The sequence below is a fragment of the Panthera pardus genome, unplaced genomic scaffold (assembly GCF_024362965.1).
Source record: "Panthera pardus isolate Hobbes unplaced genomic scaffold, ASM2436296v1 HiC_scaffold_13, whole genome shotgun sequence".
NCBI lineage: Eukaryota > Metazoa > Chordata > Mammalia > Carnivora > Felidae > Panthera > Panthera pardus.
In genome coordinates this window covers 96,414,775-96,441,513 of record NW_026526688.1, presented here as the reverse complement: position 1 = coordinate 96,441,513, position 26,739 = coordinate 96,414,775, and the positions used below count along the sequence as shown (strand labels likewise).

General features: G+C 35.1%; 1 protein-coding gene across 9 annotated transcripts in view; it reads left to right on the top strand.

Annotated features, from left to right (window-relative positions):
• Positions 1–25,062, top strand: part of LARP1B (La ribonucleoprotein 1B) — a 127,852-nt gene extending 102,790 nt beyond the window's left edge. For 6 of the 9 annotated variants that reach the window (XM_019419351.2, XM_019419342.2, XM_019419303.2 and 3 more), the window contains 5 exons: positions 9,783–9,943; positions 10,331–10,475; positions 14,856–14,965; positions 15,683–15,810; positions 24,171–25,062. In XM_019419351.2, coding sequence (XP_019274896.1) covers positions 9,783–9,943; positions 10,331–10,475; positions 14,856–14,965; positions 15,683–15,810; positions 24,171–24,329 — 703 coding nt within the window. In that variant the 3' untranslated portion in view covers positions 24,330–25,062. Of the gene's footprint in view, positions 1–9,782; positions 9,944–10,330; positions 10,476–14,855; positions 14,966–15,682; positions 15,811–17,621; positions 18,905–22,952; positions 23,726–24,170 lie in introns of those variants that run through there. The other 3 variants (XM_053901257.1, XM_019419296.2, XM_019419327.2) reach the window with 2 other exon arrangements.
• The last annotated feature ends 1,677 nt before the right edge of the window (positions 25,063–26,739 follow it).

Sequence of the window (26,739 nt, the reverse complement as noted above, 5' to 3'; positions counted from 1 at the left end):
GCTCTGCACTGACAGCAGAGAACCCAAAGTGGGGCTCAAACTCACCAACCATGAAGTCATGACCTGTGTCAAAGTTGATGCTTAACTGACTGAGCTACCCAGGTGTCCCTGATCATAGTTATTTTAAAGTTCATTGTGTGATCATGCCAACAGTCATCTGTAAGTCTCATTCTGTTTGATTTTCTTGTTGTGTCTGTCTCATAAATTTTGATTGAATTCTAGGTTATTGTTGCTTCATTATTGGTGCGTAGAAATGCAACAGATTTCTACACATTGATTTTACATCTTGTGACTTTGCTGAATTCGTGTATTAGTTCCAGCAATTTTTTGGAGTCTTTCAGGTTTTCTACATAGAATGTCATATCATCTGCAAATAGTGAAAGTTTGACTTCTTCTTTGCCATTTGGAGGCTTTATTTCTTTTTCTTGTCTGATTGCTGAGGCTAAGACTTCCAGTACTATGTTAAATAACAATGGTGAGAGTGGACATCCCTGTCTTGTTTCTGACTATAGAGGAAAAGCTTTCAGTTTTTTCCCATTGAGGAGGATATTAGCTGTGGGTCTTTCATAATGGCCTTTATGATGTTGGGGTATGTTCCCTCTGTCCCTACTTCGTTGAGGGTTTTTATCAAGAATAGATGCTATACTTTGTCAAATGCTTTTTCTGCATTTATTGAGAGGATCATATGGTTCTTATCCTTTCTTTTATTAATGTGGTGTATCATGTTGATTGATTTGTGAATATTGAACTGCACTTGCAGCCCAGGAATAAATCCCACTGATCATGGTGAATAATTCTTTTAATGTACTGTTGAATTTGATTTGCTACTATCTTGTTGAGAATTTTTTCATGCATGTTCATCAGGGATATTGGTCTGTATTTCTCCTTTTTAGTGAGGTCTTTGGTTTTGGAATCAAGGAAATGCTGGCTTCATAGAATGAGTTCGGAAGCTTTCCTTCCATTTCTATTTTTTGTAACAGTTTGAGAAGAAGAGATATTAACTGTTCTTTAAATATCTGGTGAGAATTTCCCTGGAAAGCCATCTGGCCCTGGCTTTTGTTTGTTAGGAGGTTTTTTATTACTAATTCAATTTCTTTGTTGATTATGGGTCTGTTCAAATTTTCTATTTCTTCCTGTTTCAGTTTTTGTAGTTTGTATGTTTCTAGAAACTTGTCCATTTCCTCCAGATTGCCCAGTTTGTTGGCATATAGTTTTTCGTAATATTCTCATAATTGTTTACATTTCTGTGGTGTTGGTTCTGATCTCTCCTTTTTCATTTGTGATTTTATCTGTTTGGTTCCTTTCTCTTTTCTTTTTGGTAAATCTGGCTAGAGGTTCATCAATTTTGTTTATTCTTTCAAAGAACCAGCTCTTAGTTTTATTTATCTGTTCTGTATTTTTTTTTATTTCCCTTCTGCTGACTTTAGGCTTTATTTGCTGTTCCTTTTTTAGCTCCTTTAGGTGTAAGGTTAGGTTGTGTATTTGAGATTTTTCTTGCTTCTTAAATAGGCCTGAATTACAATATACTTTCCTCTTAGGAAAGTATGCAGAAGAATGAAACTGGATCACTTTCTTACACTATACATAAAAATACATTCAAAATGGATGAAAGATCTCAATGTGAGACAAAAAACCATCAAATTCCTAGAGGAGAAGAAAGGCAGTAACTTCTTCCCATCCCAAAGTCCAACATGAAAGTCCAAGGAGTTTGGACTGTCATGTTTTCATTTTCATTTGCTTCGTGTATTTTTAATTTCTTCCTTAATTTCCTGGTTTACCCCATTCTTTCTTTAGTAGGATGTTCTTTAACCTCCATGTATTTGAGGGCTTACCAAATTTTTCTTGTGATTTCAAGTTTCATAATGTTGTGATCTGAAAATATCTATGGTATGATCTTGATCTTTTTCTACCTGTTGAGAGCTGATTTGTGATCCAGTATGTGATCTGTTCTGGAGGATGTCCCATGTGCATTCAAGAAGAATGTGTATTCTGCTGCTTTAGGATGAAGTGTTCTGAATATATCTGTTTAGTCCATGTGGTCCAGTGTGTCATTCAAAGCCATTTTTTCCTTGTTGATTTTCTGCCTAGATGATATGTCCATTGTTGTAAGTGGGGTGTTAAAGTCCCTTACTATTAATGGTATTATTATCATTCAGTTTCGTTATGTTTTCTATTAATTGATTTATATATTTGGATGTCTCCAAGTGGGAGCATACATATTTACAATTGTTAGATTTTCTTGATGGATAGATCCCTTAAATATAATATAATGTCCTTCTTCATCTCTTGTTACTGTCTTTGTTTTAAAATCTATTTTTTTCTGATATAAGTATGGCTACTCTGGCCTTCTTTTAACATCCATTAGCATAACCAGTGGTTCTCCATTCCCTGACTTTAAATCTGTAGGTGTCTTAACGACTAAAATGAGTCTTTTGTAGGCAACATATAGCTGGGTTCTTATTTTTTTGTATCCATTCTAATACCCTATGTCTTTTGATTGGAGCATTTAGTCCATTTACACTCAGTAATTATTGAAAGATATGAATTTATTGCCATTGTGTTACTTATAGAATTGGTGCTTCTAGTGATGTTCTCTGGTCCTTTCTAGTCTTTGTTGCTTTGGTATTTTTTTTTTTCCTCTCCATTCAAATAGTCTCCCATAAAATTTCTTGCAAGGCTGGTCTAGTAGTCACAAACTCCTTTAGTTTTTGTTTGTCTGGGAAACTCTTTATCTGTCCATCTATTCTGAATGGCAGCCTTGCTAGATAAAGAATTCTTGGCTGCATATTTTTCCCATTCAGCACAATGAATATATCCTGCCACTCCCTTCTGGCATGCCAAGTTTCAGTGGACAGGTCTGCTGCTAACCTTGTGTGTCTACCCTTGTAGGTTAAGGACCTTCTTCTTTATGGCTGAATAATACTGCATCATATATATATACATATATGTATATATACACACACACACACACACACACACACACACACACACCACATTTTCTTTATCCATTCATCAGTTGATGGACATTTGGTCTCTATAATTTGGCTCTTGTTGATAATGCTGCTGTAAACATCAGGGTGCATGTATCACTTTGAATCAGCATTTTTGTATCCTTTGGGTAAATACCTAGTAGTGCAATTGCTGTATCATAGAGTAATTCTATTCTTAACTTTTTGAGGGACCTCCATACTGTTTTCTAGAGTGGCTGCACCAGTTTGCATTCCCACCAACAGTGTAAGAGAGTTCCCCTTTCCCCACAACCTCTCCCAACATCTGTTGTTTCCTGTGTTGTTAATTTTAGCCATTCTGACAGATGTGAGATGATATCTCCTTGTACTTTTGATTTGTATTTCCCTGATGATGAGTGATATATCTGTTAGCCATCTGTATGTCTTCTTTGGAAAAGTGTCTATTCATGTCTTCTGCCCATTTTTATTGATTGCTTGATTGGTGGATTGATTGTAGGAGTTTATTGATTGATTTCAGGAGTTGCCCATTTTTTAACTGGATTATTTATTTTTTGGGTGTTGAGTTTGATAAGTTCTTTATATATTTTTGATACTAACCCTTTATCAGATATGTCATTTGCAAATATCTTCTCCCATCCCAAAGGTTGCCTTTTTTTATTGATTGTTTCCTTCACTGTGTAGAAGCTTTTTATCCTAATGAAGTCCCAATAGTATCTTTTTAATTTTATATCCCTTGCCTCAGGAGATGTATCTAGGAAGAGGTTTCTATGGCCAATGTCAAAGAAGTTACTGCCTTTCTTCTCCTCTAGGAATTTGATGGTTTTTTGTCTCACATTGAGATCTTTCATCCATTTTGAATGTATTTTTATGTATAGTGTAAGAAAGTGATCCAGTTTCATTCTTCTGCATGTAGCTGTTCAGTTCTCTTAACACCATTTGTTGAAGAGTCTGTCTTTTTTCCATTGGATATTCTTTCCTGTTTTGTTGAAGAATATCAATTTCTATTCTATTGCATTGGTCTATGTGTCTGACAGCCTTTTCCACAGAAATGGAAAACCTTATTCTCAAATTCACGTGAAATTGCAAGGAGTCCTGAAAAGCTAAAACAATTTGAAAATGGAAGAATAAAATTCGAAGACTAACACCTCATAACTTTGAAAGCTTCCTGTAACTGTAAAGCTTCCTGGTCTAAGGACAGGCAAATGGACCGATGGAATCAGTAGAGAACCTAGAAATAAACATGTATACAGTCAGCTTATTTTCAGCAAGGGTGCTAGGAATGTTCAGTAGAGAAAAGGACCATCTTTTTAACAAATGGTACTAGGAAAACTGAATATCCAACATGTAAAAGGATGATCCAGACCTTATACCGCATACAAGAAAATTAACTCAAAGTGTGTTAAAGACCTAAATGTAAGAGGTAAAACTGTAAAATTTTTAGAAGAAAGCATAAGGAAAAATTTTCATGCCCTGGATTTGACAGTGGTTTCTTGAGTATGACACCAAAAGAGGTGAGAAAAGAAAAAAATTACCATACTTCATCATAATTAAGAACTTTTATATATCAAAAGTTACTACCAGAGTCAAATGATAGCCTACTCAATAGGAGAAAATATTTGCAAATCAGATATCTGATTAGGGATTAATATTTAGAATATATAAAGAACTCTAAAAAGTTGACAACTAAAGAAAACCCAATTCAAAAATGGGCAAAGGATTTGAATAGACATTTCTTCAAAGAAGATATACAAATTGGCCAGTAAGCCCATGAGATGTTCAACATCATTAGTCGTTAGAGAAATGCAAATCAAAAACCACAATGAGATACCTCTTCATACCCATTAGGATGGTACTGTGGTATCTACTTAAAATTATATGAAGTCTCAGAGCACGTTGGTGGCTCAGTATGTTGGGTGCCAACTTTGGCTCAGGTCATGATCTCACAGTTCCTGGGTTCAAGCCCTGCGTTGGGCTCTGTCCTGACAGCTCAGAGCCAGGAGCCTGCTTTGGATCCTGTGTCTACCTCTCTCTCTGTCCCTCCCCTGCTTGTACTCTCTCTCTCTCTCTCTCTCTCTCTCTCTCTCTCTCTCTCTCTCTCTCAAAAATAGCATAAACACTAAAAAATTTTAGAAAAAAAAAATTGTATGAAGTCCTAACCCCCAGTGTGACTATATTTAGAGACATTGCAGCCTTTAAAGAGACCATTAAAGTTAAATGAAGTCACAAAGATGGGGCCCCAATTTAATAGGACTGGTATTTTTTAACATTTTTTAACGATTTATGTATTTTTTTCCTATTCAGCTTTTGTTTTATTTTATTTTATTTTATTTTATTTTAATTTTATTTTTTATTTTTTAATTTAATTTATTATTTTAAATTTACTTTCAAGTTAGTTATAATATAGTGAAACAATGATTTCAGGAGTAGATTCCTTAATGCCCCTTACCCATTTAGCCCATCCCCCCCCCTGCACAACCTCTCCAGTAACCCTGTTTGTTCTCCATATTTAAGAGTTTCTTATCTTTTGTCCCCCTCCCTGTTTTTATATTATTTTTGCTTCCCTTCCCTTATGTTCATCTTTTTTGTATCTTAAAGTCCTCATATGAGTGAAGTCATATGATGTTTGTCTTTCTCTGACTGACTAATTTTGCGTATCATAATACCCTTTAATTCCATCCATGTGGTTGCAAATGGCAAGATTTCATTCTTTTTGATTGCCAAGTAATACTCCATTGTATGTGTGTGTGTGTGTGTGTGTGTGTGTGTGTGTGTGTGTGTGTGTATATATATATATATATATCACATCTTCTTTATCTGTTCATCCATCGATGGACATTTGGGCTCTTTCCATACTTTGGCAATTGTTGATACTGCTGCTATAAACATTGGGGTGCATGTGCCCCTTTGAGATAGCATACCTGTATCCCTTGGATAAATGCCTAGTAGTGCAATTGCTGGGTTGTAGGGTAGTTCTACTTTTAATTTTTTGAGGAACCAGAGTGGCTGCACCAGTTTACATTCCCACCAGGAGTGCAAAAGAGATCCTTTTCCTCCATATCCTCGCCAACATCTGTTGTTGCCTGAGTTGTTAATGTTAGCCATTCTGAAAGGTGTGAGGTGGTATCTCGTTGTGGTTTTGATTTGTATTTCCCTGATGATGAGTGATGTTGAGCATTTTTTCATGTGTCAGTTGGCCATCTGAATGAATAGGACTGGTATTCTTATAAGAAGAGGACATAGGCATATCATTCTACACATACAGAGAGGAAAAGCCACATGAAGACAAATTGAGAAGGTAGCTCTCAGTAAGCTTGGAAGAGAGACCTCATCAGAAACCAATGCTACTGGCACTTTGATCTGAGACTTTGTAGGAGTGCTGACAATACTGTCTCCATCTTTGGCCTTCCTTCTTGTTCTTCTCTGTGCAATGATCTCCCTTGGGCCTGTGCGTTCCAGGCACAGTGGAGGTTACTGTATGTCCTAGCTGGAATGAGGGAGAGTTTATTCTGATTATCCCTCTGGTGTATAGATTGCACCACTTTAGATAACTAGTAGAGTTGCTTCTGTCACACAGATCGTGCTACTTTGGATAATTACCCTTTGTTCTCACGTCAGTGATCCCCCCCATTCTATAGATTCTATGGATTAAGGTCTGGACTTCATGGAAAATAGCCGCATAGTGGTGAGATTGTCCACCCAATCCCCCTGACAGTAAAGTTGCCCTGAATAAAACTCTGTGTAAGCAGTATGGAGTGGCTTGCTTTGTTTTTGGTCTCAAAGTGCCTTCTCAGTCTGGAGGATACTTTACTGTCCCTCCTCTACCAACATAAATTTCTGTTGTTTAAGCCATCCAGTCTGTGGTATCTTGTTATGGCAGCCTGAGCTGTCTAATACAGGTATATATAATTTTTTTTAGCTGAAAATAATTGTTTGTGAGGGTGTGTAGAAACTGGAACCCTTGTGCATTGCTTGTGGAAATATCAAATGCTGCAGCCACTATGGAAAACAGTTTGGCATTTTCTCAAAATGTTAAAACACAGAATTACCATATGACCCAGCTGTTATACTGTTAGGTATATATCCAAAAGAATTGAAAACAGGGAGTTGAACAAACCCTTTTATGTCCATATTTATAGAAATATTATTCATAATATCCAAAAGATAAAAACAATTCAAGTGTCCATTAACAGATGTCTGCATAAACACAATATGGTATATACATACAATGGAATATTATTCAACCATATAAAAGAATGAAATTTTAATTTATGTAACAACAACATCGATGGACCTTGAAGACATGCTTATTGAAATAAGGCAGACTCAGAAGGGTAAAGATAGTATGATCCCACTTGTATAAAGTACCCAGAATAGTCTAGTTTAAATAGAGAAAGTAGAATACAGGTGATTGGGGGCTAAATGGAGGAGGAAAGGGCTAGTTATTGTTTAATAGAGTTTTTGTTGGGGATGATAAAGAAGTTTTAGGTATAGATAGTGGTGATGTTATGTAACATTGTGAATATCTAATTTTGATGAAAAGTAAGTGTGCTTAAGAATGGCTAAAATTATAAATAGTATGTGTATTTTACCATACACACAGACATGCTCACACACACTCCTAAGAAAATCACCACTGATTTTATTAGGAAAGTTTTTAAGTATTAGTGGAAACAATCAGGGTTACAGTGACAAATACAAGGTTTCCAAAATTCTAATATTTGCATAAGAACTCAAAGTTTTCCTTGACATTTTGTTCACTTTCAAGGAAACGTCTGACACAAAATGAAGTCTGAATATTCATAATTTGTTTGTCGTTTTCTAATTAAAAATGTTGTTGCAAGAAAAATCAGCTGGGTCGGCTCACAACTTTATCAAACAAGTGCTTTGATTTAAGACAACTGTTTTAGTTTGAGCTGCTATAACAAACATGCCATGGACTTAAACATCTATTTCTCACAGTTCCAGGATCAGGGTACCAATGGGTCTGGTATCTGCTGAGGGCCTACTTTGTAGATGGCTATCTTCTTGTATCCTGGCATGGCAAACAGAGAGAGAGGAAGCAGCTATCCCACGTTTCTTTCTTTTTTCAATATTTATTTTTGAAAGAGAAAGAGAGACAGAGACAGAGCACTAGTGGAGGAGGGGCAGAGAGAGAGAGAGGGAGACACAGAATCCAAAGCAGGCTCCAGGCTCCGAGCTGTCAGCACAGAGCCCGACGCGGGGCTTGAACCCATGAACCGCAATATCATGACCTGAGCCAAAGTCAGATGCTTAACCGACTGAGCCACCCAGGAGCCCCCTATGTTTCTTTTTATAAGGGCACTTATCCCACTCATCAACTCTACCCTCATGTCTTAATTACCTTCTACTACCATCTTATTAGGGGCTAGGAATTCGACATTCAGTCCATAAAAATACCACTGTACTTTGATAATGCTGCAAAAGTACTTTATGCTTCCATCCCATTTTTGAAAATTGTGATTAAAAATCACATAACAGGGGCGCCTGGGTGGCGCAGTCGGTTAAGCGTCCGACTTCAGCCAGGTCACGATCTCGCGGTCCGTGAGTTCGAGCCCCGCGTCGGGCTCTGGGCTGATGGCTCGGAGCCTGGAGCCTGTTTCCGATTCTGTGTCTCCCTCTCTCTCTGCCCCTCCCCCGTTCATGCTCTGTCTCTCTCTGTCCCAAAAATAAATTAAAAAAAAAAACGTTGAAAAAAAAAAAAATCACATAACAAAATATTTACTACTTTAACTTTTTAAGTGTATAGTCCGGTAGTGTTAAGTATGTTCATATTGTTGTGAAACATTTCCAGAACTTTTTCATTTTGCAAAACTAAAGATTTTGTCCCATACAATAAGGGTTGAGATTTCATAAAGTTATTTATTTATTTATTTATTTATTTATTTATTTATTTTGCTTCATCAAAGACACCTTAAGTTGAAAGTGGTACTTTTTAAAATTTGCAATCACTATCACTAGTATGGAAAGTTTGGTGCCTCTGCCTCAATTTGCATTAGCAATTTTATGCACCATTACTTTAGTACTATCACTGCAAATGTGAACACAGTGAAAAGGGCAAATAATACCTTGGTGTTATTGTGAAAATGGTTTTGAGTTGCAGACTTTCTGAAGAGTTCTTGGGAAGCTCTTCAAACATCCTCAGTCTACACGTTGAAAACCACTGATTTAGATCAGTGTCTTAGAAAGAAAGAAAAATAATAAATAAAGCAAAACACAGGAAAGAACATTTGGTGATTGGATAGATGAGGGAGACCATTTAGTTCGAGTGAAAGAGGAAGAAAACCTATATTTGAATAATGGAGTGCAGATGAAAAGGAAAAAAAAAATAGACTTAGGTGAGATTTCAGAAGTAGAATTGATGTACAGAATTGCAGGTATGTCTTTGGATTCATAAAATTATTACCTTTGTGCCAGATTTTATTACTCATTTCTACTTATCCAATTTATATCATTTACCTAATTACTCATGAAAATTGAGATTTTCTCTAGTACCACAAGAAACTAAAGTAAATAATGGATCTGGAATAGGAATAAGCAAGTCATTTAGTCATGTGGTTCTACTTACTGCTTTAGTTTGAAAATTTATAACCATGTTCTTTATCAACTTCTGCGTATACCTGTGTTGAACATAAATAGCGATTCAAATATTTATCTTTATGTCTTCGTTTAGTTTTAGGGACTAATGTCTTTTCCACTGTTCAGACCCAACAACAAACAAATAGTACAAATTGGTTTAAACACTTGGTTCTTGATATTTCAGTTTGAAGGCTTTTTTTCCCCCTTCTCAAACAGCAGTTCAAATGTCTCGCCTTCAGAAGGTGCACCACTAGTAGGAAGTTATGGATGTACTCCTCATTCATTCCCAAAGTTCCAGCACCCTTCTCATGAACTTTTGAAGGAAAATGGCTTTACCCAACAAGTGTACCACAAGTATCGTCGAAGATGCCTAAGTGGTAAGATGCTTGTCCTTAAAATAGCTGTATTTAAAATTAAAATATAATATTAAAAAGTGTGACATTTAATATCAGGTTAAGATATTCTTTTGTTATAATTACCTTAAGTAAATGTGTTTATACATATTTTTATTCATGTATTTTGTAGCTTATATACATTAGGAAATGAAGTTTAGTATATTCTTGTTACTATTGACAAATGCTTAAATTTCAACAGTGAGTCAGAAAACAGATTAACATTTGTCCCTTATTTAGAAGAAAGCCAAATACATTTTAGAGATTAATATGTTTTAGTTTTCCTTATTTTAAGTTATATAAAATGTCTGCTGTTTTGACTTAATAAGTATCTTTAACAAAAAAAAGTTTTACTATTTTATCTTTTTCCAGAGAGAAAACGCTTGGGAATTGGCCAGTCCCAAGAAATGAATACCCTCTTTCGTTTCTGGTCCTTTTTCCTCAGAGATCACTTCAATAAAAAAATGTATGAGGAATTTAGACAACTTGCTTGGGAAGATGCAAAAGAAAATTACAGGTCAAATATTTTCTCACATTTTACAGTTGAAGGGAGTTTTCAATAAAATAATTTAAAGGGTAAAGTAGCCCAGTTTTGAACTGTGAAAGTAGAACAACATAACTGGGGAGAGGGCTGTATGTTTCCTATTGCTGCACAGCAAATTACTCCAAAACTCAGAAAATTAAAACACCAAACATTTCTTAGTTTACAGTTTCTAAGGGTCAAGACTCTAGGAACAGCTTAGTTGGGTGGTTCTGACTCAGATGTCTCATGTGCAGTCAAAGTGTTAGATTCGGCTGTAGTCTCTAAAGAGTTGACTCAGGCTGAAAGATCCTCTTCAAGCTTATTCACATGGCTGAAGCTTCAGTTCTTCACCACATAGGCCTACTACTCGGCATTTAATGACATGACTTCAGAGCAAATGATCTAAGAAAGGTGAAGAACTTCTAAGACAAAGACTTGATGTCTTGTATAGCCTATGTTTGAAAGTGACATACCATCACTTTCGCCATGTTGTATTATTCACACAGACCAACCTTGGTACCATCCCTGGTAGGAGAAGATTACCCAAGATTGAGAATACCAGGAGGTAGGATCATTTGGAACCATCTTAGGGGTTGGCGCAAATTCCAAATGAAATTTGAAAGAGCCGTTAGAGACTTCCCTTGCATGTGCACTTACGTCCCCAAATTGACAAATACTTAGAGCCGAATTAGTTGTTAAGATGCCTTGAGCCAAGAAAAAATAAGGCCTCTCATGATATGTCCACACTCATCTATCAAATCTCATTTTTTCCTACTAGTGCTCTGGTCCTCTAGGCAACAATATTACTGAACATGTTCTCTGAATGACCCAAGTTATTGCATTTAGATAGCTATACATATTCTTACCTCTGGTTATTCTGTTCTTCCTCCCTCTGCATTGCTAACTCATTCTTTTCATCCAGGCTAGACCTTGCTTCCTTGAGAAGTATTCAGGATAAGTTTTGAAGGTTCCTATAGGACAGAGTTGGGACCAAACTGAAAGGGTCAGAAAGAACATGAAGTAGACTTATGCAAGCAATTTATTCCTGGAAAGGGGAAGAAAGGAAGAGATGGAAAGAAGAAAAAAAGATAATTTTACACTCAGTATTTACTTAAATTTGCCGTTCTAAAAATGGATTCTACTTGTAAATCTTAAATAAGAATATATTGTTAACCAAATATTGTGATCTTTGAGAAGAATACAAAAAATAAATTTTTCGGGAAAAAAAATTGCATTTACCCTGACTTGTAGAAAAAATAGACTTTAATTTTCATCCAGAATATTTATCTTCATTAGGAATGACAGATACATAGCATGTGTACCTCTATTTCTCTCTCTTCTATTCCTGACCTCTCTAATCAATCCCAAAACTGTTTAAATAATGTTCTTGAATTCAGATTTTTGGTCTTTCTTACCACAGTTTTAATAGCTACTTCCAATTTACCAGGTTTAGCACAAAAGGAAAAACTTGCCATTTTTGATTTTGGTGTTATTCAAATATATTGACAACAAAACATTTTGATATTATTCAAACTATGGTTTGCTACTCATTAGTGGGTTGTGAAATCAGTTTAGTAGTTTGAAAAATGTCCGACTGCACTAAACATAGTAAGGTTAAAATTTTTTATAATTGATATAAACATGCAAATTTAGAATTGTTTGCAAAGCTTATATATGCTTTTATGTATACTTGTATATATGAGTATTGTGTCACCAGATAAAATATTTTTCTTACTATTAGATTTAGAAAAGTTTGAGGGGCACCTGGGTGGCTCAGTTGGTTGAGCATCCAACTCCTGATTTCAGCTTAGGTCATGATCCCAAGGTCTTGGGATTGAGCCCAGGATTCTCCCTTTCTCTCTTCTCCCTCTATCCCCCTCCCCCACTCATGCTGTGTCTCTCTAAAATAAAAAGAAAAGTTTGAAAGTCACTGTTATCATTACTCTCAGTGTCTTTTGCTGTTTCTGCAAACAATTTCTGTTTGTTCTTCAGGACTTTCTAATAACTTTCTGATATGCCCATGCCTATCCAAGTCTAGGTTGGGAATTCTTTTTTTGTGTTCCTATATCAGTCTGTATGTTTCTAGTGGTTTTTAACACATAATTTTGGGTCTGTTTCTGCAATGTTCATGACTAACCTGGATTAGCTCTTCCTTAGGAAGTATGTAGCACAGTTATTGTTAAGCATCTGAAGGCTTTGAAATCAGGGCCAAATTTGAATCCCAGCCTATTAATTCACTGTGGATTGGCAAATTATTAATCACAATAAGCTTCAGCTTCTTTTTACAGTAGGGGAAATTGTGGTAGATACCCTCAAAGGGTTATTGTGAAGATAAAACAAAACATGTTACCTGATACACAGTAAGTGCTCAATAAATTGTTACTGTTGTTAGAAAGATTAGTACTGAATCTATCCATTGACTAAATTCAGCAGTAGGATAGTTTTAAGAAGGAAGGAGAGAAATAACCTTTATTATCTTCAATGTGCCATCTCTGGTCTAAGTACTTTATAAATATTTGTGTCATCTATTCTTGAAAAGTATGATATTGTTATCCCCCATTTTCAGGGATGTAATTACAGGCCCAGAATTCAAATATAGTTCTTTCTGCTTCTTATCCTTTATATTTTCCACTCATCTAAGCTTTCTCACAATGAGGGGTAAGTGAATAAATGGCAACTGAGAGGCTGGCCATTTGCCCCTTGTCTTCACTTCAGCAGTTATGCTGCATAGTTGGATTGCGATTAATGTTATACTTCTGAAAAAAAAAATAATGTCATACTTTTGGTCTTTGGAATTGATTTGCTAAAAATTAAGACTAAAAATCCAAATATTGTAGTAGTCTATTGGCCTTTACCAATAACCTCTAAGAATTCTAACATTCTTCTAGAATGTCATTTACTTGATAAAACCCAAAACATTCTCAATTCTGCTTTCAAGAAAGAAAGAAAAAAAAAAGAAGAAGAAAAGAAAAGACAGAGACATAGGCTTCACTGCCAAAGATTCGGATTTCATTGGTTTGGAGAAAAGCCTTGGCATCAGTATTTTTTAAAAGCTCTCCAGATGATTCTTACATATAGCCAAGGTTGAGATATCAATGCTTTATATTTATATTTATATTTATATTTATAAAGTATATAAGCTAATATCAGTATAATATCACATAAGAGGAGTGTCAAGGCATGTTTGTCATTTCTGAGCTGGTGATTCTTTAGTCCTTAGTCCCCTTAGCCTTCAGTCATATAAGCTCAAAGAATAGTATCACTTATGGCTACCAAAACAAGGGGCTCAGGTCAGTGTGTGGAGGTAGTTGGTAGTCCTACATTTCTCTTGGTAGCTTGCCAAGAAACCTATTTATTCTTCTGGACAGACCATCGCTTTCCATCTTGTAAATAAGGTAGTTACAAAAGACACACACACACACACACACACACACACACACACCTTCACGTGAATAAAAGCCAGGCAAAATTATGTTGCAGGTAATGAAGAAATTGTAGTATTTATTCCACTAAGGCACCCAGAATGACTTAAGGATTCTAACTAGGAATCTATTAATTGCGACTTGTTTTAGTTGAGTAAGCTAGACATGGTCCTTTTACTGCTGTTCTGAAGACTGTGTTCACTGTCATGGGTTCTGCTCATCACCATTAATTAAATTAAAGATTGAGCCCATGTAGTTTACTGATCCACTGTCCAAAATTTGTCTTGGGTTCTCTAGGTAGCTTTAGAAGAAAACAAGGAAATTTGCTTTCTGATTTTATGTAGTGATTACAGTTGTTTTAGCAAAATATCTTTTATGAGATGTACTTTATAGCTAAAGTAGGGAAGATCTATTAGGAGCCATTTAATTAGGTTTGTCATTTATAGTTGAATAGGTCAACCACACATAGGGTCTAGGGCACAGAGTATAGTCTTTATCTCTCTTGAGTAAAGATTATATTCAAGAGTATTTAAAACCACACACAAACATACCATTATAAACCTTGGTCTGGGAAAAATCTAAAACATTCTTAATGCCACTGAATCTTTTGGACATTTCTTCAGAAATACCAGGGAGAGATCCTCTGTCCAAAGGAAGACAACTCTGGTTGTCCACAGGCTGCCTGTCATTCTGCAGGTTCCCATTATAGTTCCATGAGGTGCTATGGCTGAGTGAACAAAAATAGCAAAGCCATCCATGAATTAATAATTAACCATTTCAGCTAAAAACAAACAAAAACCTGCATACTAAAATTTACATACATTTAAGCTCTTCTGTTTTTTTGCTTGGGGTTATTTGTGTCATGTTTCCATGTATCAGTGCTGCTAAGTATGAAATCTTCACATTGTCATAGCAAAATTTTTATTGTAAACCATTCATTTCCTTTCCGCAGGTATGGATTAGAATGTCTGTTCAGGTTTTATAGTTATGGACTAGAAAAAAAATTCAGACAAGAAATTTTTAAGGATTTCCAAGAAGAAACCAAAAAAGACTACGAATCTGGTAAAACAAAACATCCCAATAATCTTATTCTATTTAGAAATTGTAAACCTGAGTCAATAAATAGAGAGAGTTCATAACTCTTTTTTTTCAGAGTAGGCCATTTAAGACCTTCAGGCCACTATTATGGTTCTTGATGAAGGATGGATGGAGCACCATATAGTAAGAAGGCCATTCCTATAATGTGTTAGAAAATAACCATACCCATGTGTTTCCTTTATGAAGTAGTATTTTGCCATTTTTTCCTCAACAAAACATGAAAATAATACTCACTGATGTTCCATTACTTGAAAACTCTTTGTAACATCAGCAGGTAGGCTTCAAAAGATGGATTAGCACAGTGGGTAATGGTGCTGACTTTGGGCCAAATGCATAGGTCCGAATCCCATTTCCACTACTTAGTAGCTGTGTGACCTTGGTTAAGTTACTTAGCTTTGTTAGCCTCAGTTTACTCATCAGTAATATATATAAGTACCTATATTACAGGGTTGTATGTGGTTCAAATTAGTTTAATAAATAAAAACCATTTAAATAATACTTGTTACATAGTGGATTCTTACTAAATGTTAGCTGCCATTATTATTACAACATCTTATTCTCAAGAACTAGATAAAGTGTTTGCTGGAAGGTAAATGATTAATTGCTGGTAGGATCATGTTCAATATGAATCATTTTTAAAATTCTATATAATTTAATGTGTATACTTTTCTTTGTTATTAGGTCAGCTGTATGGATTAGAAAAGTTTTGGGCTTATCTAAAATATTCTGAATCTAAGACGCAGTCTATTGACCCAAAACTTCAGGAATACCTCTGTAGCTTTAAGAGGTTAGAAGACTTCCGCATTGATGTAAGTTTTAAGTCCTTTCTTCTGTAGTCTTTTTTTTTTTTTTTAACGTGTATTTATTTTTGAGACAGAGAGACAGAGCATGAACAGGGGAGGGGCAGAGAGAGAGGGAGACACAGAATCTGAAACGGGCTCCAGGCTCTGAGCTGTCAGCACGGGGCCCGACGCGGGGCCCGACGCGGGGCCCGAACTCACGGACTGTGAGATCATGACCTGAGCCGAAGTCGGACGCTTAACCGACCAAGCCACCCAGGTGCCCCGATCTTCTGTAGTCTTTTTATTACCTTTAGATTTTGAGCTATCAGTGACTTTCTTAACTTTGATTTTATAATTTTTATTTTTTTAACTTATTTCACAATTTTAATTTTCCAGTTTTGAAATCAAACTTTAAAACAGGTGCAAAAATAGTACAGAGAATTCCCATATACTCTGTTTACCCAGATTTCCTAAATATTAACATCTTACATAACCACAGTCCAATTGTCAGTTCACTTTAATTTTGATAAGCCCCTATAATTAAACATTTTATAGATTTAGTAACTTTTATGTGGATATGTTACTAATTTCTCACACCACTTTGAAAATTTTTCACTTTCTATGTACCTTCATCCTATAGTTTCCTAAAATGTGCTAATGTAACATGTATTTAGGTTTCCCCACACAATAAAGGTAGGACAAGAATATTATATACATATGTAGAGACAGGAGAATAAACTTTAAACGATTTGACAAGGAAAGCATTACAAAGAAAGAATGGGATGAAAATAAGATAAAAGGAGGAAAAAGAGAAATAAGGACAGAAAAATCAAAAGAACAGAAAAGAGAGAGGTAGAAGGAATGCTAGGTCCATCTCTGCTTAGTATTGTAATTTGTTTGTCTTATATTTTGTGTAAATAGGTTTGATGGCCTAGCGATGGAATTAATAGACGTGCTTGTCTCTGGAATTAAAGTGTTTCTAGAGTAGCCTAGCCAGTTCTTTCACAAAGACATCCTTGCTCTGTAATAGTGACTTTTGCCCTATCTGAACAGGAACTAAGAATTCAGGCCTCCGCTTTTAAATACAATGGAAGATTGGAGAGGAGGTTATGGTCTTAACTTGTCTACAAATGAAAATATTAGTCTGGTGGTGGGTTCCCAAATCTTTGTAATTGGAAAGGCCTTAAAAGCTGACTTTTTTTTTTTTTTTTTTTTTTTTTTGAGTGCAGAATATGTTTTCACTGCCTACCCTCTCCTTGCTTGCAGTCTGAGGGGACTTGGGAGCTTTATGGATATTTATGTTTGAAAATGTTTAAAATTAATACATCAATAATGCTTTCTGGTCTCCTTATTCTAGAAACCCTAGATAGACTTTCAAACTTGCTAAAGATTATTTAACTCGGTGTCTCTTTCCCCCCTGCTGCTTTCATTTATCTGTTAAACATTATCATTCAAACAAGCCTAGGATAGGTGTTTAGGGTTGAAAGGGACTGGAGTTGACAGAGGTTGAATAAAGCACATAAAAAGTCTCTTTGAAACATTTTCTTCGAGGCAGGGAAGCTAGCTTTATATTTATGCTCTGCAATGTAGTTCAAGCCCCAAAACATATGAGAATCTTAATAAACACATGTTGAGTGAAAGAATGAACAAATACTAGTAGGCTGATTTAGTTGAGGAAGAAATGTAATACCTTAAATTGCTGTTAAGTTTTTGTTATGCTAATAAAATCTACTGAAGTGCCAACGTAGTTTCCTTCTTTCTTGAAAAAGCCTGGCCTTACATTTTGAAGGGAGGAAAAATAGTAAAATTGTCACTATGTTGTCTTTCATAATTTGCAGCCCCCTATTAGTGAGGAATTTGGAAGAAAAAGACATTCATCTACTTCTGGTGAGGACAGTAGTCGTCATAGACTTCCAACTAATTCCTCTACAAAGCTACCAAATGCTGCTAAGCCTACATCTGCTAATCAGCTTTAGGTCCCAATAAACTCTCCCAGAAGGAATACTTCACAGGAGTCCAGTGACAATTCACACCAGAAAAGTGCTGCCTCAGTTTCAACAGATGGTGAAATGCCTGAGAAATAGACTGTTATGAAAGTTGTTTGCCCTTGAAATCAACATTTGCATCAGTATTTATTTGGGAAAAATCTTCTGATGTTTAATTGTGATCATCACAAAAAAGAAAAAGGAGGAAAAGTGGTAGCATTTTTTTCTAACAAGATAAATTCTAAAAACATTTTCCCTGATGTCACGAGCAAGGATAGTTTTGGTGACCTTTTATAGAGATCCTCTATTAATGTATTTTGGTCCCAGTATTTCTTTTTCAAAGCAATTGTTTACAAGAACAGCATTCCTTAAATATATACAAAAACAATGCCTATATACAAAAAGGAATGCCTAACATTTCAGCTCATACTTCTTAAAGAAGATACAGTATGTTGTATTCATCTCTTCTATAGAGCTTTCCTAAAGAATCCGATCACCCCGTTATCAATTCATATTTGAACTTATCAAAAACAAAGGCAGATTACGTATATATTTTTTAAATTCAGAAAAAGAATATGAAATGATACATTTGCTTTTCTTGTTGATGTATAGTTTAAGGAAACTTTTTTTTTTTCTTTTTTTACTAAAGTAGAACTATATTGCAGTTAAATTGGAGTATGAAGTATGTGCACTTTGGATGCTGAGTTTGCTTTTTTCTCCCTAGTCATACCTCATGATTTCCATAGTTATTGTTGTGCTGGTGTGGAGTGTTCTGAATTGGCATCAGCTGGTTACATATTAGAAGTGATTTGCTTTCTGTGACTCTGTATAAGCCTGCACAAGTAATTGCAAACTGGTTGGGATTGGTTGGAATATTGTCCTAAATCAATTAAATCTCACATTGTTTTGAATGCATCTGCTATTTGTACATCTGCAGGTGGGTATGTCACAAGAAGTCAAATTATCTTCAATTTAAAAGGAGTAGTTTTTCCTGTTTCTTTTAGTTTTGTTTTGTGCTCATGTTTTCAAGAGTTATAGCAAATTTATTTCTAATTTTTATTGCTCTTGCAACTGATGTAAATGATAGTTTCAGTTTTGTGGGAATTAAAAAAAAATAAAGCGCTTATTCTAAATTATTTGAATTGATTTTTAATTATTTTGTTTAGATATAGTTGAAAAGCAAAAATATTCAAATTCTGCTAGTAGAAAACCACTCTATTTTGTGAATGAAATTTCAGTTATAAACCTATATCCAATTTATTTACCACATATATTTTCTTGGCAGAGCAGCCAGTTTAATACACTAAATTATTATTTTCTTTTTGATGTTTTTATAGGATGACAACATTGAAAAACATACAATCTTTGGATAAATGGGCTATTCATCAGTAAATGAGATTTTCATTAGTTCATTAGTTTCACCCATGCATAAATGATAATCTGCAGTTTTGTATACAATATTTGGGGGTTATTTTGATGTGTTAATTTTAAGAAATAGTCAAATTTGAATATCCAGAAAATAAATTTACTTAGAGATGTTGGAAAGAGGATGCAAAACAACTAAAGGTTAGAATAATAAATTTCTAAATGTTTTCTTAAGTGGATATGTAGTTCGGGCTTTTCACTGAGAAATTTCCAAACCATGCTTATTAGCTTTAAGGGGATCTCTTGAAATAATCTAAAAAGTTTTCTTGATATCCTTTTTGTGCTGAACACATACATATGAAACATGTATTTAAGATTATTTCCACTCACCATATACAAATGTAAATTTGGAGAATTGTATATGTTATATGAAAATAGTAATCAAGAGTTTTGTGATGTGTAATAAATTAGAAATTTTATATTATTTTTATTATAAAAGTAATACATATAACTGGAAAGTTTAGAAAAGCACAAAGAAGAAAATAAAGTACCTTTTTAAAAAAAGAAAAAAACAAAATCGGCATCATGCTATACATATAGTGTTATGACCTTTTTTCACATATTAGAGTTGAGCATTTCCTGATGTCATTAATATTTTTACACTATGACTTTTACAAGTTATGTAATATTCCAGCAGGTACTTCACATTGCATCATAGTTTATATTTAGCTAATCTCCTGTTGTTGAACTTTAGCATGTGGCCAGGTTTGAGCTGTTACAAACAACAATTTAATAATATTCCTACCGATAAATCTTTGTGTATATATCAAATTGGACTTGCAGGGACATTCACATTATGCCACTTCACTCTTATGAAAGACCTATCTTAGTACGGTAGTGGCTTTTCTCATAAAAGTGAAAATCCTCTTTGGATTTCTTTCAGTTCTCAAAAACAGATACTAAGGTAGGTCTTTTGTAAAAGTAAAGTGCTGTAACAAGAACTTGAGGAAAGTGAGGGATACTGCTCTTTACGCCATTTCAATTTATGAAAGGTTTCTTAAGAATGCTTTACTCGGATGGCAGGGGACACCTGTATTGCTAGCATAAATTCGTAGGAGTTGAAATTCTAAGTAGAAATGTGTTCCCATTCTAACACACTCTAGAGTGGTTGCATGGTTTATACTGAGCCAACAGCATCTGCTTTCCTGCATCCTCACCAACACTGGTTATTATAAATCTTTCTCTTTGATAAATTGAGAAATAAAAACACTATTTTAATGTCATTATATTAATGAGGTTATTAATGAGTGGTAGTTTTTATTGTTTATTAACTATATTATTTGTAGATGGCTTGATCATATCCTTTATGTCTTTCATGATTATCTTTTTCTGATTGATTTATAGAGCTTTTATACTTATCAAGAACATTAACCTTTTGCTTTCTAGTTTTTGTTTCTGTATGTTTAACATGGTATGTATATTTTTTGGTAAAAAATTTTAAAAATTTACTCCTTAAATTTTAAATTTAAAACTCAAGCAAATAAAAGCATTGTTATTCAATGAAAAGAAAAACATTATTGACTATAAATCTAAACAGCCCTACCCAAAATTTATGTAAGTCCCTAGAGACTTTAGATGCTTCCTTTTCAATTTTATAAGTAAAAAGGCAACGTTAAAATATTTAAATCCAACTACTTATTTTTTTTAAGAAATAGGTGGGGCCAAATTTAGAATTTTTTTGTACTAAAAGTAGTTATAAGGAAGAAACTTAGGTTTTAAAATCCATATTTTAGTTTTAAAATAGATTTTATGTTTTAAACTTGTGTTTCTAGTTTTGGACTCCACTCTAACATTCTCTCCTTAACTTTTTCCGACATACTTCTCCTTGTTATTATACCAAACAGTGTTACCACTTTCCTTTCTGTGCTTAATCTTTTTGTTCAGTTAATTTTTTAGTTCTTATCAAACTGCTTATTTTTATTTTATTCTTGTATAGAAGACTGATCCAACAGAGTAATACCTGATTCTATCACCACTAGATGGCAGAATGGAATAAGTCAGATCTGTAGTCCTTTGACAGGAGTGTGTGTGTGTGTGTGTGTGTGTGTGTGTGTGTGTGTGTGTGTGTGTGTGTTTTGGAGAATTCTCACTCCATCTTGTGGTGACATATAATTAAATCAATTACTCTTGCATTCCTAATAGTCGTATGAGTCTCAGCAACTCATGATTACCTTGTTAGGGCAATGCCAAACTGTGCTTAAGTTATTAGTAAATAAACACAGCATTGATTTGTATGGTTAAAGATAAAAATACTCTTGCTTTGGGTTTTTGTCCACTTACTTTAAGACTTAAAGTACTTCATTAACATTATTTGTGATTAACTCTCAAGATATAAACAAACAAGAAAATTATAAGATACATCTGTTTAAATGTGTGGCTAACCTAAGCTATGCATTTAATTCACACAGCAAGTTAGTGAATGGATCCTGCCTGAAATATGAGAAACTTAAAATTAGATGTTACTTAAAAATTTTTTTATTGAAAATTTTTTTTAATGTTTATTTATTTTTGAGATAGAAGAGTGTGAATGGGGGAGGGCAGAGAGTGAGGGAGACACAGAATCCAAAGACTTCCAGGCTCTGAGCTGTCCACACAGAGCCCAATATGGGGTTTGAACTCATGAACCATGACATCATGACCTGCGCCTAAGTCAGATGCTTAACCGACTGAGCCACCCAGCAGCCCCTAGATGTTACTTTTATAATATAATTGTTATCACACAGCTAGTTGAATGGCAGAGCAAGAATTTGAATTCAAGTAGTCTAGCTCTATACCCCAAGCTCTTCATCTTAACCAGACTGTTCTTTAACAGTTTGAAACATTGAAACATATGGATACTGACTCTAAAACTGAACTGCAATGATTCTTAACTATTATGAAATTGAGTGTTAAGTCTCCTGGTTAAGACTGTTAGGTTTTTGTATCATGGACGTCCTCTGCAGTAATGAATGGTATAGTAGAACATTTAAATATGTACATTGAGTGCTATATGGTACCTCTTTTGGGGGAAAATCATGATTAGGGAACAATATCATTTATGTATTTAAATGTTTTCCAGAGTTAGGTATGGTAAAAAAAACAAAAACAAAAACAAAAACAAAAAACTAAACTGAACATCTTATCCAGAACATGATTATGAAATTTTGTATTACATTAGGGTTATTATTGTCAAGCAACAATACTATAGTGTTCATAAATAATGGTATGTTAGTCTCAAAAAAGCTTGAAGGAAATATGCCACACAGTTAATTAAAAGGAAGCACATCTGGCTTTATACTTTACCAATTTTCCCAATTAACTTGGCCAATTAAGACATGATTTGGTTAATAGAATGGTTTCTACCAATGTACTATACATATTTGCTTCAGTGAAAAAAGCAGAATGTGCTCTTTGTTGTTTTAATTTTGTTTTCTCCAGGTAGTATTCCAGGTCTATAAAATTGAATACTTCTTTGCATGTTTTAAAATATATTAGACCTTCATTACAACATGAACATAATCATAGTACTGCTATGTTTAATGTTAAAATATTCTGGTTTCCAGTTGAATGCCAGTATAACCTAAGAGGAATCTGCCTTTTATGAGAAGGGCTTTGAAAGGGGGAGGCTCTGTGAGACCCCAAAATTTAGTATGTAGAATTTTATATACTTACAAGTTCTTTGGGGGAGATAATCCATGAATCTGAACTATTGTAATGTCTCACTTTTAGTTCTCTCCTCTTATATATTGAGTAATAATTTTGCTTATTATGTTTTTCCAGCATCACCACTATGTTACTTTTGCCTCATCATAAATATCCAGTCTCTGAGCAGGATATGAGAATCTGCCTTTCCATGACCCATGGCCTCTCCCAGGCTCAGTGATGCTCCGATGACCTCCCACTGCCACTCACTGCTTCTCACTTCCTTTTGCATGAACCAGAGTATATAATCTAAAGACCAAGGGAGGCTTAAAAATAGCTCCCACATTTGTCAAAAACACTTTAAGAAACTTCTCTGGGTTGTCAAGGCAGTATGGTATAATGCAGTGGTACTCAATTTGGGCGTAATACTTTCAGAGGAGTTTACATAGACATAAATCATTTTAAAGGAATCAATTTCCAGATTCTCAACTTCTGTAAGTACTCTTTTGTAAAACTGATTTATCTGGTCAATATGCTTGAGTTCCTGGTAATCTCTTTCCCACTTTATAATTTCCTTACCCATCCCAAGTATTACTCTTGATGTGAAAGCCATTATGGGCCACACAAAGGTGAAACCTTCTTTAATGATTCGTTGAGCTCTCATAAATTCAAGATTTGCTGAATTTGTGTTTAAGAATATTTCTGTTAAGAGTAAGGCTTTGTTGGGGTGCCTGGGTGGCTCGGTTGGTTAAGCATCCGACTCTTAAATTTGGCTCAGGTCATGATCTCAGGGTCTTGGGAGCGAGCCTCACATCAGGCTCCGTACTGAGCATGGACCCTCTGCTCCTCATGCACGTGCTCTCTCTCTCTCTCTCTCTCTCTCAACAAACAAACAAACAAACAAACAAACACCTGTCTTTATTTTGCTTGGTGTTCGGTGTGTTGTTCAATGAAAGAACATATGTTTTATCAAGTCATACAGAATATAATTACTGTCCTCATTTCATCTGATAAAATGTTTAAAATTTTCTACTTCCTGTTTACAAGAAATATTATTTTAAAAATATTTGCCAGAGAAATTTGTTCTTAGCATATTAAAACATTCTCTTTCGGGGCGCCTAGGTGGCTCAGTCAGTTAAGCGTCTGACCTCGGCTTAGGTCATGATCTCTCTGTTTTGAGAGTTTGAGCCCCGCATCGGGCTCTGTGCTGACAGCTCAGAGCCTGGAGCCTGTTTCGGATTCTGTGTCTCCCTCTCTCTCTGCCCTTCCCCTCCCTGCTCGTGCTCTCTCTCTCTCTCTCTGTCTCAAAAATAAATAAACATTAAAAAAAATTTTTTTAACATTCTCTTTCATTAGATTTCATTAAAAAGTTGGATCATGATTCCTCTCAAGATATGCATTTCCAATAAACTTGTAGCAGAGATTGTCAAGCTGATTAATCCATTTCTCCTTTCCCTGCTGCATACTGCTAGACTGCAAGCCCATCTTCCTGCTGTCTCAGGTTTGCCAGTATAACTGGTTCTGGGTTTTGGAAAGGTAGAGGAACTAAGGGGCACCACTTCCAAACCTGCCCACATGATCATGCCATCTCCACGTTCATTTTTCCCTTTCTGGGCTATGTGGAAGCTACATGTTGAAGACAGTAGAGCCTCAAGATGGGAGGAACCTGTGTACCTGAATCACTGCCTCATCCCTTTTGGGATTCCATATTATCAAGCAATAGTCTTCTGTATTAAGCCATCAAGAATTTGATGTTTATCTGTTACAGTAGCTAGTATTACCTTAACTAATAACACAAAATTTACTACCTATGTTTAGTCATTACCCAAATGTGTATATATGTTGTCTTCCTCAATTCTGTATTAATATTTGTAATAAATCCAGAAAAAAAATTTTTACCAATTAGAACTTATGGTCAGAGGAAAATAAATGAAAATTTAAATTATATACTTATTTTTGTTGTAGATATGTATCTGGTGATAAGACTTTCAAACATTAACACGTATTAAAAATATGGAGAAAATGGAATGGAAATACAAGTTCTTGGAGAAGACAGAACGGTGTAAATTTTCTAAATGTTAAAGAAGGGCTTGCTCATATATTTAAAAAATGGATGTAAATGGGTTTCATTGGATTCACTTAAAAGGTGATGTTTATAATTACAAGTATCAATATTCATAATATGCTGGAAAATCTGACCTTTGCAACTATTAACATGAAAAAAATTAAATGTCAGCTTACAATTTTATGAGGAATGCATAAGTTTTGAAAATTAGAAGGTTTTCAAGCAAAAATATTTGAACACTGATGCGAGCAGGGAAAATGCAGACTTTGGAGTTAAGTAGCTCTGCAGCCAAACTCTGGTTCTGCTGTATCACTGGGCATGTTATGTTAACTTTGGGCCCTTACTCTACTCCCGGTATTTAAATGATAATGCATGTAAATTACTATCTAGCACTAACCTGCTCCTATTAAGTACTTCCGGGAGGGGAAAAAAAAATTAGCCACTCAGGTGAAAAGTAATTCATCAAATCCTTTATTTCTGAGAGTGAATGAAAAGTTAGGTCCAGCGAAGGGGAAGAACTTTATTTGGGAGAGTGGGGATAATTTGGGGAGAGAAGGATGAAAAGAAGCTCTGCATGGCAACATAGGACCAGAAGGGTCCTTATTTGGGAGGACACTAGGACACTAGGAAGGACAGCAAGGTTGTGAGTAAAAGGAAAGTGAAAAGGAAGCCTAAATTTGCTTTAACTTACTTTGGTTCTAGTCTACCAAGCAATTAAAATAGTTCTCAAATTTAAAAATTGCTCAAAAGATTGCTTTTAAGTTGGTGTAATTATTTTATATGTACCATATATAGCATGTACTTTATGAATCTCCTCCCTTGGGTTCCATGTGACTTCTATTTTAAGTAGCTCCAGAGTGATACCAGAGAATTAAAGTAGGTCAACTGCTACCTGCATTTGTTTCCTTTATAATTCTTTTAAATCTGAGAAAATTCAAGGCATTAAATATGGCAATTTCTTTACCTAGTATCTCTGATTCTAGTTTGTACCTACTGAGACAGCAGATGAATGCCAGTGGCCATGGCTAGAACAGAAACTGGAGAGGGCTGTGGAATTGCAAAGTTCATGCCTGGTAAATGGACAAATGCAATTAAAAGGATAGCTGGTGTCACCTGACCTTTGTTACTTTGCACGCATTTGCAAAGATGTATCTACTAGTCATGAAAGCATTATCTTTAATAGCATAAGGTTAAAAACAACCTGAATATCCATCAGTAAGGGACTTGTTATAGTATGGCTATATAATGGGATTCCATTGAGTATACCAACTCAACAGTTGATTAGAAAAAAATGGGATATTCCTTAAGGAATAATAAGGAGTAATCTGTAATCCAGGTTAAATGCAAAAAGCAAGCCTTGGGGCGCCTGGGTGGCTCAGTCAGTCAGCTAAGCCTCTGGCTCTTGATTTTGGCTCAGGCCATGATCTCATGGCATATATATACTATGATATATATGATATATATATATATATATATATATATACATATATATATATATATATATATAAAATATTGTGCTGACAGTGAGAAACCTGCTTAGGATTCTCTCTCCCTTCCTCTTTGTTCTTCCCCTGCTTGTGCTCTTGCTCCCTCTCTCAAGAATTAAATAAAAAACTTTATAAAAAAAAACAAACATGGCTCACAGCAATGTGTCTAGAATTCCACCTTTTGATTTTAAAATACTTACATATCTGGCCGCCTGGGTGGCTTGGTTGGGCAGCCGACTTCGGCTCAGGTCATGATCTTGCAGTTCATGGGTTCGAGCCCCACATCGGGCTCTGTGCTGATGGCTCAGAGCCTGGAGCCTCCTTGGGTCTCCCTCTCTTTCTGCCTCTCCCCCACTATGGCTCTATTTCTCTC